At 53.9% G+C, this 17,050-nt stretch overlaps 1 protein-coding gene across 1 annotated transcript; it reads right to left on the bottom strand.

The window, feature by feature from the left end:
- Positions 1 to 2,136: 2,136 nt before the first annotated feature.
- LOC114109613 (uncharacterized) lies at positions 2,137 to 16,490 on the bottom strand. Its single transcript, XM_060403558.1, has 5 exons — positions 16,420 to 16,490; positions 15,010 to 15,268; positions 14,330 to 14,399; positions 7,088 to 7,499; positions 2,137 to 2,635 (listed from the first exon to the last, which is right to left on the bottom strand). The coding sequence occupies exons 1-5, from the start codon at positions 16,488 to 16,490 to the stop codon at positions 2,362 to 2,364; spliced, it is 1,086 nt and encodes a 361-aa protein (XP_060259541.1). The 3' UTR covers positions 2,137 to 2,361.
- Positions 16,491 to 17,050: the final 560 nt, after the last annotated feature.

Genomic DNA, 17,050 nt, shown 5'->3' with positions numbered 1-17,050 from the left:
GGTCCAAGTCTTGACTGTAGCCCAACAGGCTCCTCCATCCATGGGGTTCTCCAGGCAAGAATACTGGAGTGGGTTGCCATTTCCTTCTCCAGGGGATCTTCCCGACCCAGGAATTGAACCCACGTCTCCCGAATCGCAGGCAGACGCTTTAACCGCTGAGCCACCAGGGAAGCTCTAAGGTCTTGAATAGGTGCCTCATGAAAGAAGACATCCAAATGGGCCAATAAGCATCTGAAACTGTGTTCAGCCTTACTGTTCACCAAGGAAATGCAAATTAAAACTCCAGTGAGATTCCATTACACGTGCACCAGGATTGATGTTAAGAAGACGAACTATACCAACAGTTGGCAATGACATAAACTAATCAGAACTCTAATACCCTGTTACTGAGAATGTAAACTGGTCCAATCACTTAGGAAAATTCTAGGATAGTATCAAGGTGTGGGTTCAGTCCCTGGGTGGGAAAGATCCCCTAGAGAAAGAACTGGCTACACACTCCAGTGTTCTTGCCTGGGAAATCCCACAGACAGAAGAGCCTGGTGGGCTACAATCCATGAGGTCACGAAGAATCAGACATGGCTTAGCGACTAGACAGCAACAAGTTGACTAGAACTGAACATACGCCAACCCCACCATTCAGTGAGTCTGCTCCTAGATTTGCATCACAAGTGTGAGTCAAAAGGCAAGAGCAAAAGTCCTCGTAGAAACATTCAGTGAAGAATATCTTCATTATAGTTAAAAGCTGAAAGCCCATCAAGTGTTCGTCAACAACAGAAGAGCAAGCTTGTGCTACGGCCATACAATGGAGTACTGTACAACTACGAAAAGGGACAATTACCAGAGCACGGAGGAGTCTCTCGCACATGACTGTGAACTGAAGCAGTCAGACACAGAGGGGTGCATCCCATGTCATCCCGTTTATGCCAAGTTCAAGAACAGGCACACTTACGCTGTGGTGGTAGAAGGTAGGGGCTGGCTGCCCTCTGGACGTGGCACAAAAGAGACACGATTCAGAGGGACGTTTGGAAGCCTCCTCAGGCACCGTTTTCTGATCTGGACTAGATTACACGGGGATGTCCACTTTGTGAAAATTCTGTGCACTTTTCCGTAGCAGGTATACCTCAGTCAAATATTTATCTAAAATTGTCTGTACACAACATGGATATGTGTACACACACATTCCTTAGCTATGCACTTAAATTGGTCAAAATGGAAAATTTTGTTGCGTGTTTTTCACAATTAAACACTTCTGCATGAGACAGGGTGCTCAGGGCTGGTGCACTGGGATGACCCAGAAGGATGGGGTGGGGAGGGAGGTGGGAGGGGGCTTCAGGATGGGGAACACACGTACACCCATGGCTGATTCATGTCCATGTATGGCAGAAACCACTACAATATCGTAAAGTAATTAGCCTCCAATTTTAAAAAATTAATTTTTAAAATTTCATGATAAATTTTTATAATACAAAAAGAAGGACCAAACCCTCCTGATACCTTGTCTTTGAACATCTTGCCTTCAGGACTGTGAAGGAATAAACTCCCATAATTCAAAGCCAAATAGAAAAGTAAAATAATACACAGCCAACCTCTTTTCCACCACACGGTGTAATAATGTTCCATATTTGGCTCCCCTCAGTTCCTGTATCAGTATTTTTTTAGAGCTCAACCAAGTTTCTTATGTCAGCGATATCTGTTCCCCCAAATAAATGCTTTCTAACACAAAATTTATCTCAGTTTAAGCAAGGGGATTTCTTAGCGAACAAACTGTGGTTGCCAAGGGGAAGGGATAGGGAGTTAGGGATGGACGCGTATGCACTGCTGTATTTAAAGTGGATAAAACAAGGACCTACCTGCTGTACAACACAGGGAACTCTGCGCAGCGTCACGTGGCAGCCTGGACGGGAGGAGGTCGGGGGAGAACGGATGCGTGTTTATGTGTGGCTGAGTCCCTTAGCTGTCCACCTGAAACTGTCACAACACTGTTCATCGGCTATACCCCAATAGAAAACAAAAACATTGAATAAATAAATAAGGGCGTCTCGCTCCATGCCCCATGGCTAATAGAAACACTACTCACTGGGCTCTACTCAGGGCCTCACTGGGCTCTGGGATGAGGTCAACCACAAGACACTGTAAAGCAAATATACCCCAATAAAAAAAAAAAACTTTAAAAAAGGAAAAGGTCTATTCTCAGCTAAGCTCCAGAGAGACACTTTGAAGACGTAAGCCAGGCCATGTTACTCCTTTGCTGAAGAGCTTCCATCTCACCCCAGGGTCCGTCCCAGCCCGCACCTGTCGTGTGGCTTCGTCTCCTGCTCCTCTGTGCCTCACTGGAGAGCAGGTGAAGTCATGCCTTGAGTTTTAATGTGGGTAGAAGCCTCGACTGGTTAAACAGCAGCAACAGCCACAACTGAACCGTGCTTCCCCCCAGGAGCCTGAGGCCTCGGGCCTAGAGCGCCCGCAGAGGCCCAGCCTGCCAGCCGCCGTCTTCCTTGATCCCGCGGCGTGGGGCTGGGCTGGTGCCAGCTTTGATCTCAGCCGCAGTCCCTGTGGGCCGTGCCCAGACTGCACCGAGGGCCGGGACCAGGTCTCAGCTCTGCCGGGCGCCCTGTGGGATCTGGAGGCCCTGGGAAGACTGGAGGGACACAGAGGAGAAGAGGGTTTCTGCACCTTTTCCTCCAACACGCCACGTTCCCCCCGCCCGCCCCTACCGCAGTCTCTGCCTTGTGCCTGCTTCCAGAGCCTCCTTTTGGGGTGGGGAGCAGGCGAGAGGCACAGAGCTGAGCTTGATGGCAGCCTCCCCGAGGACTGCTGGTGGTGCGGGGAACCTGTCCCCTCGCTTACGATCATGGGCACCCTCGGGATTAGCTCCGTGCAAGTCACTCTCCTTCCGTGGTCCCTGCACACCTGAGACTTGGAGGCCTCCGTGGTGGCTCAGCGGTAAAGAATCCGCCTGCAATGCAGGAGACTCAGGTTTGACCCCCGGGGTCAGAAAGGTCCCCTGCAGAAGGAAATGGCAACCAGCCTTAGTCCTCTTGCCCGGGAAGCCCCATGGACAGAGGAGCCCGCAGCCCATGGGGTCATAAAAGAGTCGGCACGGCTGAGCCACTAAGCCACCACCAGGTCGTTCCCCACACCAGCTCTCTGCTGGGAAAGACGCTGGAGAGCTCAGTTTAGCTCTTTGTCCAACCGCTGCTTCCCCCCCTCACCCGTCCTCCTGTGGAGCAGAATTCCGACTTTGTGACGGTTCCTCTCCTCCCTGCGTGATTCAGGGGGCTTCAGCTGCCATTCTTGACCCTGACCCGAGAGGACACCCCAAGAGGTGCAGGCCCGAGGTGGCTTCCCCCACCCCTCTGCCAGGGGCTGGTTTGTTAGCTGTTCGTCGGAGACCGCGGGGCGTGTGAGGGGCTCCCGGGAGGGCTTGCTCCTTGTGCGGAGACTGCCCGTGGGTCGATGATGTTAGGGCTGCTACAGCCGGTTCTGGCTCCCCAGGGACAAAGTCAGCCCTGGGCACGGCCGGGCAGAAGGAACCTGTCAGCTGTGACATCGTAGCCACTGAATTCACCGACGCTGAGCCCCTTCCAATGAGAGGGAATAGATTTCCTTTTCATTTAGGCCTATTTAAGGCAGGGTTTTTCCGCTGATCACAAATGAAGGAATCCAGCGTCTGCCCTCTCAGGCATCTAGGCCTTCTGTGATAAATGAACACCCTGGCCGTACCTCTACTGTCTGCAGGAGAAGGCTTCCCCTCTGCGGGTTCCCTGTGGCTAAGGCCGCCCTGGGTGTCTGAGGGCTGCTCCCCGAAGCAGTTCATAACTGTTACACGTCAAGGGAGGGACGGGGACCCTCCTGTCCGGGGACCCGTGCATCCGCCTGTCCCCTCCTTCCTGTGAAAGATGAGGAGAGGCAAGAGGAGGAGGAGGGGGCTGGCAAAACGCAGCCTCCAGTGCCTCCCTGGATTTATGAACGCTTATCCACACCTGCGCTGGGCGCTGAGTGCAGGTTCGAGGACCGGAGTTGGGAGAGTGAGGCTACGTCTGAAAGCTTCGCTCGGCCTCGACCTCCACTTCCGCCTTCCTTCCCTTCTGCAGCCTCCAGGCTCCAGGCGGCACCCTTCACTGCTCCTGCTCTGGGCTTTGCCCTGCGCTGCCGCTTCCAAGGGGCCTGCACTTTGGGGTGCTCAGACCTGCGGTGCAGACACCGTTTCTCAGCCACAGCCCATGGGCGCCTCACTGGCAGTAAGGATGTGCCCCAGGGGGTGTGCTGCTGACAGCAGGTGAAGACAGGCTCGTCTGAAGATCGCAGACCCTTTGGCCTTTAAAGCTCTCGTTAGAGCCAACCAAAGACTGCCCGCGACCCCACCCCTGGGAGATGGGGCCCCGGGCGTTCTGCCTCCTGGTCTTAGAGCTTAGGGCAGCGCCGCGCACTTGCAGAAACCACCATCTGCTCACTGCTCGCCGGTCGGGGCAGGTGGGGAAAGGGAGACTCCTGGGCAGCCCCAGACGGGCACGTGACTCCAGTCTTCACAGGAGGAGGGACATCCGTCCTGCCCTGGGAGAGTCGTCTGCACAGATGGGGTGGCCGATGTTGACCTTGACCCCTTCCTCCCAGGCTGCCCTTTCTCGGCCTTCTCTGACCAGGGGCAGCCCCACCCTCTGGTCCTTTCTGCGCTCCCCCATCCTCCTCAGCATCCCCACAGTCTTCAGTCGTGCTCGAAACCAGACATTGCAAGTTAACAAGACTCTGTTCCTCGGACGAATGCCCAGGGGGGCAGCACCGCTTCCCAGTGACCGTCTGATACATTTCTCATAATAGTTTTCAGGATCTGGCTGGTCAGTGGACAATGGGTCCAATGAAAACCCTCTGCCGCTGTGGGAACATGGGCAGGAGGGGTTGGTCAGGGGCTGGGGTGCTGACGGCATCTCCTAGACTCAGAGCCTCTGAACCACCTGCAGAGAGACGGGGACCACAGCCTCTGCTCCTGGAGGAGCCCTGAAGGGCAGTGGGAGGTGCTTTCGGGGTGACGCTGGGGTCATCCAAGCCAGGCCCCCTGATGCCTCCGGGCACCAAGCAGCCACAGGGCAGCCCCGGCCTCGGGGCAGGCTGCAACCAGGAGTGTCTGGGCTGGTCTGTGCTGTCCCCTCTGGCCGGATGCCACCTCCTCCACCCTACCCTGGGGGCACCTTCAGATTTTTCTTTCCCAAGTGTCTGTGTCCTTCCGGGCTGCAAGTTCAGAGTGTGCGGCATCAGCTGCTGTGGGCTGGGGCTCATTCGTCTTCTCTGCAAGCGTCCTCCCCACCCAGCGCCTGCCCACTGTGGGGTGGGCACGGGGGGCGCTGTCACCGTCAGGGCCCGTGGCTTGCAGACCCGGCGTAGGCTGGGTCATAGAAGAACAGACACGGTCCTCGTGTCTGAACCATGAGATGAGCGTCGTCACGCCCATTTCACAGACAGGATCTGCCAACAACTCAAGCCTGCTCCTGGGGTGACTGTGTCGCTGTCTGCCATGCTTGGTTCGATGTGACCACCAGGCGCAGGGCCTCCGACGTAAATGACTCCCAATAGACGTGGGGTCCGGGAGTGCTGAGAGAGCCAGCTGGGCGTCTGGAGTAATGCAGTAGTTGGCATAGCCTTCTGAAGGGGTGCTCACGTTTTAGACAGGGGAGGGTGAAGAGAAGCAGGTGGAGGACCCTCTGCACTTGGTAAATAGCAGAGCTGCTTTCCGCCCTCCTTCCCTGGCCCGCTACTCAGAAGGGACTGAGTGAATATTGTCACTTTGCCCAGCCTCCCCCAGAGGTGGGAACCCCTGTGGGTCCCCCCGGGTCCTGGAGACATCCAGCCTCCACCAGGGGAGAGCCCCCGTGGGGACCCTGGGTCCTAGTCCTCCTCGTCCTTGCTGGTACATGCTGGGCTCTCATTACACGAGCATCTCTGCAGCACACATGGCTCCCCGTCCTCCCTTCCAGCCTCAGGAGCACTCCCCCAGTGCAGTGCCCCCTGGGACCCAGGTGGTGACCCAAGGCCACCGCCTGCACAGCTGCTCCCCTCCAGCCAGGGGCTCTTGCTGACTGCCCCTTCCTGCGTCCACCTGCCGCTCTGTGTCATCTGGTGGCCGGAAGCCAAGAGCCCTCTCTCCACGGCTGTCTGCTCGGGGGTTTCTCTTCCATCACATTGGAGATGAGCACAGTGCTGGGCTTGAGCCAAGCACCTGCTCAGTGAGGAGCCACCACAGCCAGACTCCCCCGAGGACTCCGGCACCTGCTCGTAAGCATCTTCCTGCGCGGCCAGCCCTTCCTGCACAGAAATGTCCTCAGAGCCGCTCTAGGAGACGGGCCGGCTCCTCGCCTGTCATCACACCTCCACGCCCTCATCAGCTTCCAAGGCTGCTCATTCGCTGTCGGTTCCACGAGCTGCGATTCTCTTCTCATCAACAAATATTTAGGCTCCAAGACCCAGAACATCCACTGAACCACAGCTGGGAGCCGGCTGTGCGGGCGTCCATTCAGCTCCCTAAATCCACTGCCCTGTGTCTGACTTCCCGCTCCAGCCACCTGACCTTGGCCTGAGTGACTTCAGAGCTGCCGGTGGGACTCCAGCAGGAAGCGAGGCCTCCGAGGGACGGAGGCTCAGCTTCAGAAAGCCGCTGGGGTCACAGCACAGGCGCCCCCGAAGGCGAGTCTCTGCCCCCTTCTGGTACATCCACCCGCCGCGGCAGGGCTGGGAGCGCATTCCCGGCCCCGCTGCCCACCGCCGCGGGAGGCAGGATGGGTCACCGTGACTGTGCTGCAAGCCGAGGGCCGGCGTGTGGCCCTGGGGCCTGGCACCCACCCCTGCCGCTCGTCACGCCAGCTCTCTCCCGGGTTTGGAGACCTGAGAGTCAAATGAGAAGACACGTGTTTCTTCTCTCCTGCTCCTCTTCCTGTAACCACTCTTTCTCTTGGGTTCTGTTTTCATGGAGAGCAAAACAAAGTTAAAGGGAAAGAGAGCCAGACGCAGTAACACCCAGGGCTGAGTTGAAAGCCTGACAAATGCGAACAGAGTTAAAGCTATGCGCAGCCATCTCTGTGACGCTGAGTAAATCACTAACCTGCTCTGGACCTGAGGCCGCTCACGGGATCCCACAGAGCTGTTGTCGGGAATCTCTCCTGGGTGTGTTTTCCTTGCCTTGCGTGGTTTTCTGAGCCCACTCACAGGAAACGTGCGGGGTGCCCTCAGGGCCCCGGGTGATGCCGCCCTACCCGCTGCGGTGGTGCTGTGGGAGCCGGGGCTGCTGCTACTGCCTGTGTTTCCAGGAAGCCGCGGGGAGACGCGGAGTTCTGCTGTTGGAAAGACCGCCTCCTCTTCCAGCGGGCAGGTCCAGCAGGCCCACGTGCAGCTGCCTGGCGGCGAGTCCCTGGCCTCGCCTGGTGTGACACCAGCGCCCTTTGGAAAAACTCCCAGAGCTGTTTTCTGTCTCTGCTTTCCAGCATGAGGGCAGAAGAGGCGGCTGGATTTCGTCCCTCAGCAATCACCAAAAATGAGGCGAATGAGAGTGACTTCCAAAAATGAAAAATACTCCCGCTTTCCAGGCAGACTCATGATTCGGGACATGACCTGGCGTTTGCCGTTGACTGTCTATTTTCTCTCTGAATTCACGAGTCACGAGTGGGAAGGAGGCAAGGCGGGTGCAGGCAGGAGGGGGGAGCGGAAACTCGAGCACGCAGCACGCGTAACAGGGAACGCAGGCCACAGGGCCCGCTCTGAGTGAGGCTACACCCGCTGCAGGCAGGGCGGCAGCACCACCAACACACGCCTTGTGAAGCGTGTGGGTCGTTCCATTCTTCCCGGACCCGCACGCTTTCAGCTTAGGGTGGGGGTGGGAGGGGAGGGTGGGCACAAGACGGGCCCCGGGGGTTTCTCAGACTCCACACCCCTCTCCCTCTCCCCTCTCCCCTTCCCAGAGAGTCCCCTGCCTCCTGGCTGAGCAGAGTTGCACTTTATAAGGACAGTCTCCCAAAGACAGCCCAGGGCATGCTCAGGCTATTAATGGATCAGAGGTAGAAAATGAAATCCTGCTATTTCCTGCCAATCAAATTCTTCCCGGGGCCAGAGCCCGAGCCCAGGTGAGGGAGTCTCAGCCCCAGCTCACAGGGCTCCCCAGCCTTTGTGGGTCTGATCTTTCACATTTAATTAAAAGAAATCATTTAAGCTTACAGGCAACATTAAGTCCTTGGTAGCTGGGGATACCATAGGTCATGGATAATTGATATCCAGCAAAAATCCCCAAACCTCATTCGCATCAGTAATCTCAAAGCCGCTGTCCCCTAGCCAAACAAGCGCTCACCAGAGCTGCTAATCATGCTGCCCTCTTGCTCGGCTGGCCCCCCCGCCCCGCTGCCCACCTTCCCTGCCGCCCCACCTTCCCGTGGCTCCGCTCCCCTCCCAGTGGAAGCGTTAAGTACTGCACTGGCCCACCAGCCGACCGCCAGCCGTGGAAGCAGAAAACGTTATAACTGAGACTGCATGCATGCGCCCCATTTCTCACACAGCAAACACCCCAAATCCAAGTCTTAGAACCTCCCAATTAGTGCTTGAGGAGTACTGCAAAGACAGCTGTGCTATAAACAGGTTTTTGCTTCATAACCAGACTCACTGTGAGATTCTGTAGCCCAATGGCTATTAATTTCTACAGGTTCCCAGATTCTTTCAAGAAATTGAAGATCTATACAGATCTGCTGCTGCTGCTAAGTCGCTTCAGTCGTGTCCGACTCTGTGCGACCCCATAGACGGCAGCCCGCCAGGCTCCCCCGTCCCTGGGATTCTCCAGGCAAGAACACTGGTCTATGCCCCCCTAAATCATGTTCAGACGTGTATACATCAAATTTCACTTACAGTAGTGTGGGTTTCACAGGACTGGGGAGCTTGTAGATATCAGCTCTAACGTGAAGGATAAATAAAGGCGTGGAAGCAATCTAGGTGTCCAAGGAGAGATGGATGGATAAAGAAGGGGCGGCATGCATAGACATAGACGATGGAATACTACTCAGCCGCAAAAAAAGAACAGCATTTGGCCATTTGGAGCACCATGGACAGACCTAGAGGGCACGTGCTAAGTGAACTAAGTCAGGGAAAGACCAACACTGCATGATCTCACAGCATGGGGAACCGAAACGAACAGACTAGTGACTGTGGCAGAAAAAGGAAGCAGTCTCAAGGATACAGAGGACAGACTGGTGGTTACCAGCGCGGGGAGGCGGGGGCAAAGCACGGGTGGGGCTTTAAGAGGTGCAAGCTATTGGTCATAAGATGGGCTCAAGGATGCGTTGCACCACACAGGGCATATAGCCAATATTTTGTGATAGCTGTAAGTGGAAAGCAACATTTGAGAACTGTATTAAAAAGTTAAAAAGAACAAACAGACGCGATCTTTTCTTTTAGTAGCTTGCAGCCTACAGGAAAGAAGAGTGTACCCTGTAAGCCCAGCTGTGTTAAAGGCTGCAAACACAGCGACCCAAGAGGGACGTGGTGGTCCAGTGGGACTCTGCCTGCCGACGCAGGGGACACAGGTCCGATCCCATCCGGCAGTGAGGATCCACATGCTGTGGAAGCAACTGAGCCTGGTGCCACAGCCACTGAGTGTGGAGAGCCAGAGCTCTGCCACAGACAGCCCGCACGGCCGACAATAAGAATGGACTGATCAAAGAATTAAGTGCGCCTGTAAAACATATGTGTCCAGCTCTTCGCGACCCCGTGGACTGCGGCCCACCGGGTTCCTCTGTCCGTGGGGATTCTCCAGGCAAGACTACTGGGGTGAGTTGCCATGCCCTCCTCCAATGAAAAACTGAAACATATACACAATTTAATTACATGTGTTTTATCAGGTAGAATGGACAAGGCTTTACCAGATCTGTTTGGGTTACTTTATAAAGATTACTTCAGAGTATATAATAAATCTGTTATTAATAACTAAAATCTATTGGTAGCCACTGCACAGCTACTCACGAGGCCAGAGCAGGGATCAATCATTTCTGACAAGAACAGGGTTATCCAGAATGACATCACAGAGAAAGTGACATTTCAATGGAGCCCTGAGTGTAATTTGAAAAGAACTTCAATAGTGGAAGGACACGACATGAACGTGTTAGGGATCAAGACCAACAGAAGGTGAACCGGTAATAAATATCCTGCCTCTCTGGAACTGAAAGTCATTGGCATTTATCAAAATTTAGAAGCATGTCAAATGCATAGGTGATGTCTATTTGAAAGCCATTTTCTCCTGCCTTTCCTCATTTCCTCGTAATTTCGCTGCAGGAATGTGATCCCCGCACAGAGAGTCCTCACAAACTCCACCTGAAGTGTCTCACTGGCGGCACTCCAGGCCTCGGGCATGGGAGGCTTCTCCTATGGCAGGAGGTTGGAAGGAAGTGCCAGGTCGACAGAAATGCACATGTGGAAATTGCCAGATGGGACCCCAGGCCGGGGAGAGAGGTGCCAAAGGAAAGTGCAGTTTTCGGGGAGATGGTTCCACAGTCGGGAGGGCCGTGGATGGAGAATTTCACTTTGCAAAAGCTGATAGCAGGCGAATCCAGCCTTCATAGGGCTTTGCACTGAGTAGCCTTAGGGGCTGCCCAGGTGGCATTAGTGGCAGAGAATCCGCCTGCCAGTTTAGGAGATGCTGATTCAATCTCTGGGTTGCAAAAATCCCCTGAGGTGGGAAATGGCAAAGCACTCCAGTCTTCTTGCCTGAGAAATCCCATGGACAGAGGAGCCTGGTGGGCTGCAGTCCATGGGGCCACAAGCTTTGCAAAAATGGTTTCTTGGATAATTGAAAACTCCATCTGTAAGGGGCTTCCCAGGTGGCGCTAGTGGTAAAGAAGCCTCCTGCCAGTGCAGGAAACAGAAGAGGCCTGGGTTCGATCCCTGGGTCGGGGAGCCTGCAGGAGGGCATGGGAAATCCGCTTCAGTATTCCTGCCTGGAGAATCCCCATGGACAGAGAAGCCTGGTGGGCTACAGTCCAGAGGGTGGCAGAGAGTCAGACACAACTGAAGCGAGTGAGCACACACACACCGCGGCCCCAGGGTAAAGCGCCTTCTCTTACTCTTAACAAGGGGAACTGGAGTTAGTTGGTCCTCTGCCTCTTTTTAAATCGAATTTTATTATGAATCTTTAGACCAGGTGTTTTAAAAAGTTAGATCTGTTTTAAATTAGAGCTGCTTTTGTTCCCGATAAAATCTAATAGGAGACTCTTGTGAAGTGGTGAGACGCTCTGGTGAAAGTGGAGCTGGGCCGGGCAGGGCAGCCTTCCTCCTCCTGCTCATGGACTGGGGACCAGCAGCGTGGTGTCACCTGGGGGCTGGTGAGGACCGCAGCATCTCAGCCCTGCTGAGCCAGGGCCTACATGAGCCTGGTGATACAAACACACGTGAAAGCTTGAGAAGCTCTGCTCTAAGGAAACCTCAGCCTTGTGTGATGTTTGCCCACGCAAAAGATAAACCGGAGGTGGAAGCTATTTTCACTTAGAGGTGGAAATAAATTCCAGGTGACATTATTTTCTCTGGCAGTTTATGAAGCAGGGAGGGACCCCGTGATGGATCATCTCTGCCAGAGACGCCAGCAGACTAGGTCCCTGAACAGCCCTCAGGCCTGGCTGACCTTTCCAGGAGTCACAGCATCTTGACCCTGGCCCTTCAGCTCCGATGCTGGTCTCTGCCTTGGGGGTCCCATGCTCCCCACTGAAATCACTGAGCTCATTTCAGAAACAGCAATCTTCTACCCACCCCTCAACCCACAGTGGGCACCCACTGCGATCCCTCTAAAGATGCTGGCATCCTAGCACTGGCGTATTTTTCTGGGTCATCTTAGAAGAGGGGTGGACAGGTCAATACCTTCACTCCAATCCTCCCACTTCCCTGCGCTTGTGTGTCTCTTTCAGCCATGCCTAAGAGTCTCTGGTGTCTTCACGTAATTTCATGCAAGCTACTCACATTCCAGTCAGCTCAACAAGCAAACAGACCATCCCCAGTTATTCAAGGATGAAAAAATCTCGAACCAACGTATCCACATTGACAAATTTCACCCCAAAGGCATTGCAGAGGTCCTGTGAGCCTGAAGTCCATAGAACTAAGACAGTTCTAGGCAACCCACCAAGATCCTCCTTGATTCGTACAAAAGCAAACAGACAAACAAGCCAACAGGACTTCTCAGCCTGGTGACTGCAGGCTGCTAGACTGAGGGGTCAGGTCACTGTCATGGAGTCACGGCCATTCACTGCCTCAGGGTCGGTTCAGAGATACAAAATGAGGGGATGTAGCCCTTTTGAATCAAGACGGTGCAGCAACAGCCCAGTGCATGGGACTCATCTGCCCTCTGGCCGTCAGGGAGTCAACAGCCTGTCTTCAGAGCCTGGCTCTAAGATAACGTGAATGCTCAGGGCGTGGGAATGCCTCTGAGGTTTACTGGATAGAGCGGCCCCTTATGAAGTTTACCATTTAAAAAATGTTTCGGATCCAACTGTCCCCTTTGAACTCAATGGAAGGTCATGTGTGATTACTGTCCTAGTTCCTGAACCGCACGTTTGGACCAGATGTGCTTGGGGCCCCCCACTTTCCTGACCTGTAAAGGGAGGGTTATGTAAGGAAGCCCCAGGTGGGGACCTAGGGAAATACCCTTCCCAGTTAAATAATCAGTCAAGGGCAATATATCATCCAAGGGGAAATTTCCAAGAAGGTGACTCTCGAAAGGTGTAGGATTAAGGCTTCCGATCATACCCTGTTCTGGCTCAGCCCTGGCTTGTGTAGAAGGCAGGCTTGTGGGCCTGATTGTAAAACAACCAAATGGGGATGCTAAGTGCACATGCCCCTCCAGGGATAGGCCGCTGACGGGAGAACATCAGTGCAGCTGCCAGAGCCTGGTGCACAGCTATCGGTCCAGAAACCTCTCCTTCCTCTTTCCTCATAAGTAGAGGACACCAAACCCATTTTTATTTCACCTGGCAAGGATGGCAGTACACTCCAATCATCCCATCTCCTTGGGTTTGTATGTGTTTTTTGATAATTAAATTAATTTTAATTGAAGGATAATTTCTCTGCAATATTGTGTTGGTTTCTGCCACACATCAACATGAATCAATCATAGGTATACCTATGTTCCCTCTCTCTTGATCCTCCCTCCCACCTCCTTCCCCATCCCACTCCTCTAGGTTGTTGCAGAGCCCCAGTTTGAGTTCCCTGAGTCACAGAGCAAGTATGTCTGTTTTAACCATATCTAAAGAATTTCTGACATCTTCAGGTCATTTCATGCAAGCCACTTAAATTTTAGTCAACCTGACAGGCAAACAGAATCATGCCCAACTAAGCAAGAATAAGAAAAGAAATCTCAAACAAGCATGTATGCTCAGTCGTGTCGGACTCCTTGCAGCCCCATGGATAACAACCCATTAGGATCTCCTGTCCATTGAACTTTTCAGGCAAGAATACCGGAGTGAGTCGCCACTTCCCACTCCAGGGGATCTTCCTGACCCAGAGACTGAACCTACATCTCCTGCATGGGCAGGCAGATTCATTACCACTTGGCGCATTGAAAAATTTATCTCAAAATTATTGCAAAGGATTGCCTTACTCAAGACAACACCAGCTCCAGGCCCCTGCGTCTTGTTTAGCCTGCAGACCGTCTCACCCCTGATCCGCTGTATTGAACCTGCAGCGCTGACGGGAGTGACTAGTGAGCAGGAGGTGGCGAATCCCTGGATACTCGATGCTACGCACTGGCCCTGGAATGCGGGAGGTAAGCTCCTTGAGGTCATTAGAGTGCGGCGCTTCCGTCAAGCTCCTGGGGTCTGTCTGGGGTGGCGACGTGGGGCACGATAAAGATCCTCTTTGAAATTAAATGCAAGTTCTGTGCCTTGCACCCCCGTGATGAATGGTAAGGTGCAAAGCTGGACGGGGGTCTTTGTATCATGGAGACAACTTGTTCCAGATATGGCTGCACTGACCCAGGTTACTCATAGGCAACCTCAAGGGAGCCAGTTTTGAGTGGGGCCCGAAGCAAGAGCAGCCTTTTCTAGCTGGCTCACTTGGGACTTACGACCTAACACCTCATGAGTGAACACGATGCTGGATGGAGCCTGGAGCGAGACCAGGGATGTGCCTTGAACCAGAGGCCAGAACTAGAAAGCAGGAAGCGGACCATCAGGTCTCCCTGTCACTCCCGAGGACCACTCGTGACCAGACCCCAGACCGCTCATGCACAACGGTCTCCATCACCTCTACAGCAAAGCGTCCCAACCGACCAGGATCTGACTGAAAGCACAGGAAACAGAATGGGGAGAAGAGGGAAGGAACCTGCACCCACCACCGGCGGCCTTCTGGCGCTCCACGAAGACTAACCCTGCAATTGCTGAGCAGGGCTCCGACTCGCCTCTCTGCTGGGGACACACTCATGCACACCGGGCAGCTTCCCCTTTCTCGCTCACTTTCCTCCGCTATTTTACACAGATCACGGGCACACTTCGGGGATATTGGGAGTCTGCTTCTAGACCACGGCAATAGAGAGAATACTCTAGAAAGCGAATCACATGAATTTTTTGGTTTCCCACGGCACATAAGAATTATGTTTACACTATAGTAAGTGTGCAATAGCCGCCCCTCAATTTAAAAATGCTTTATTGCTTAAAAAGACGCTGTCCTCTGAGTCTTCAGCAAGTCGTGATCTTTTTGCAATAATAACATCAAAGATCACTAATCGCAGATCACCATAACAAATAGAACAACAATCAAAGAGTTTTAAACATTTTGAGAATTACTGAAATATGACACAGAGACGTGAAATGAGTAAATACTTTGGGGAAAAACGGCACCAGTAGACTTGTTCCGTGCAGTGGGGACCACAAACCTACAATCTGTGAAACGCTCAGTATCTGTAAAGCCAAATAAAGCAAAGTACAATGAAACGAGGTCTGCTGGTCAATTGTTGGTTGTTAACAGTGTATTTTGATGCTGGCTTCAGGACCTCCAAACAGGGTTGGGACTGACCTGGACGAGGGGAGTGGGGTCTCCGCTCTGGGGAAGGACACGCACGTTGGCAGGTGAACAGGTGCGCTGCTGATGAGATGCTCCGTCACAAGGACGGTACATGTGGCACTCGAGTGGCCAGTGGAGGGGACCGCCGTGGGTGCTGGCAGCCAGCTCTCCAAGCATCCACTCTGGCCCCTGGTGGCAAGCAACTTGCCCTGCCACAGCCGGGGAGGTGAAATTGTGTTTCCCAGATGGCCCTGCCATGAGGACCTGCCAACTGGGAGACGCAGAAAGAGAGGCAGGTGTGAAGGGTGCCCTTGGGCCGTGGATCCTGGCAGCGCTGGCACCAGCAGCCTGTCCAGGCAGCTCCCCTTGGGGCTGCAGAGTCAGCGTTCTGTGTCTGCGCCTCTTGGGGCAAAGCTCCCATCACAACAGAAGCTTCGAGTGTGAGGCTGCGGCTCCCAGAGAGAGAGCCCTGCCGCTGTGTGAGCATCTGAGACCAGGTACCAAGCCTGCTTCTGCCCCAGCCAGCAAAAGAGGCTTCTGTTCTCTGCCCCCAGCCCCAGCTGACACTCTGGGAGCGGGCAGCGTTGGCCACAGAAGCTCCAGAAATATAAAAACTGATGCCCATTCAATTTCAACACTATGGACTATTTACGGACACTTATAATGAGAAATAAAAAGAATATGCCCATTGTATTAGCCTGTTGTGTAAAGGGCATTTTTCAAAAAGCTTCAGAAAATACACTGGTTGAGTGAGTCATCACGACCCTTCGCCTCTGAAAACAGTTGTGTGTTCAGGACCCAAGTACACATTGTATTTGTATTTAATGCTACGCAATCCTGGGAAGAAAACTGTGTGAGAGGGCCGAGACGCACGTGCCCAGCACTGTGGGCGCCAGAGCTGGTGGCCTGGGTTCAAACAGGGGGTCGCGCACTCGCCAACCACAAGCCGTGGGGCAAGCTGCTTCCTCTCCGTGGGCTTCATTCTCGTCTTCTGTAAATTGGAGATAATCCTAGTCACTGCATCCCCAGGGAGCCATGAAGGTGAACTGAACTCACGTGTGTAAAAGGCGTGGAGCAGTGTCCAGAGCCTGGTAAGCTCTGCACGTTGCTGCTGTTATTATTATTTTACGTTAACATGTTGGCTTCTGGACTTACCAGCAAAATGAAGATGCAAAAAACATGAGGACGGAAATGAAGAATCTACTGCAGCGAGTTGGAGACAAGTAATATCCTCAGGGGGCAAACGTCCCCTGGACACAGCTCCTGCAGGAGCACCTGAGGCCGGGTTGCGAGCCCCGGGGCGGGTGTGCGGAAGGACCCCCACTACACACCCACGAGAGGCCAAGGCGGCCAGGAGGCACGCTTCCCAGGGGTGGGAGCGCCGCGGGCAAGGCCTGCCCCACCCCTACCCCGCCGGCTCACCGAGACTGTGGCGCCCGGGCCTGGAGTCTGCCTCCGCCGAGCAACCCTATCAGCTGGAAATAAGAAGCCATTCTCGACCACCCCCAGGGATGTCACCAGGCCAGGGGCCTTCTCAGGTGTGAACACCCTCGGCCAGGATTGAAAGGACCCACGAGGGTACAGTGCCCCTCGTGCGTGCGCCTTCAGGGCGGCTCCACGTCTGCACGGCACAGCACGGTCAGTGCGCACCGACGGGAGCCGCGGCTGACAAACGCCTCCTCTGAACAAGCAGAGAATCACTGTGTGTTTCCTGAAGAAAGCAAAGGATTGAAGGGGTGCTGTCAGAACACGCCATCTGCAGTCACTCAGACACCATCGTGGCCTCTAGTGGCTTGCGGCAAAACGAAGGTACGGTCCACTTGGGCAGGTCACTTTTAATCTGATGATTCGGGCAGCACAGTAAGGCATTTGCCGTGGGAGAAACCTGTAATTGGCTTTCCTTCTCTTACGTAATTCTGATTTAGGGCAGCCAAACCAAGACACAGGATCTGAGCCTATATGTGGGAACAATGGTCAAGAGCTACATGAAATTGGGACTGTTCCAGCAAACTCGTGATTTGTAGCCGCCATAGAAGCAGGGTTCATTTCAAAC

The sequence above is a fragment of the Ovis aries genome, chromosome 20 (genome assembly GCF_016772045.2).
Source record: "Ovis aries strain OAR_USU_Benz2616 breed Rambouillet chromosome 20, ARS-UI_Ramb_v3.0, whole genome shotgun sequence".
In the NCBI taxonomy this organism is placed as follows: domain Eukaryota; kingdom Metazoa; phylum Chordata; class Mammalia; order Artiodactyla; family Bovidae; genus Ovis; species Ovis aries.
Note: the sequence above shows the minus strand (reverse complement) of the source record. Positions and strands in the feature narration are given on the sequence as shown.

Excerpts from the sequence above, each read along its gene's own strand:
- LOC114109613 (XM_060403558.1), bottom strand. The coding sequence starts at position 16,490 with ATGGCTTCTTATTTCCAGCTGATAGGGTTGCTCGGCGGAGGCAGACTC. Across the intron at positions 14,400-15,009 it reads ACCCCACTCCCCTCGTCCAG|AGAGGCGAGTCGGAGCCCTG; the intron begins GTCAGTCCCAAC and ends TGTCCCCAGCAG. Across the intron at positions 2,636-7,087 it reads CGGCCTCAGGTCCAGAGCAG|TCTTCCCAGGGCCTCCAGAT; the intron begins GTTAGTGATTTA and ends GTGTCCCTCCAG.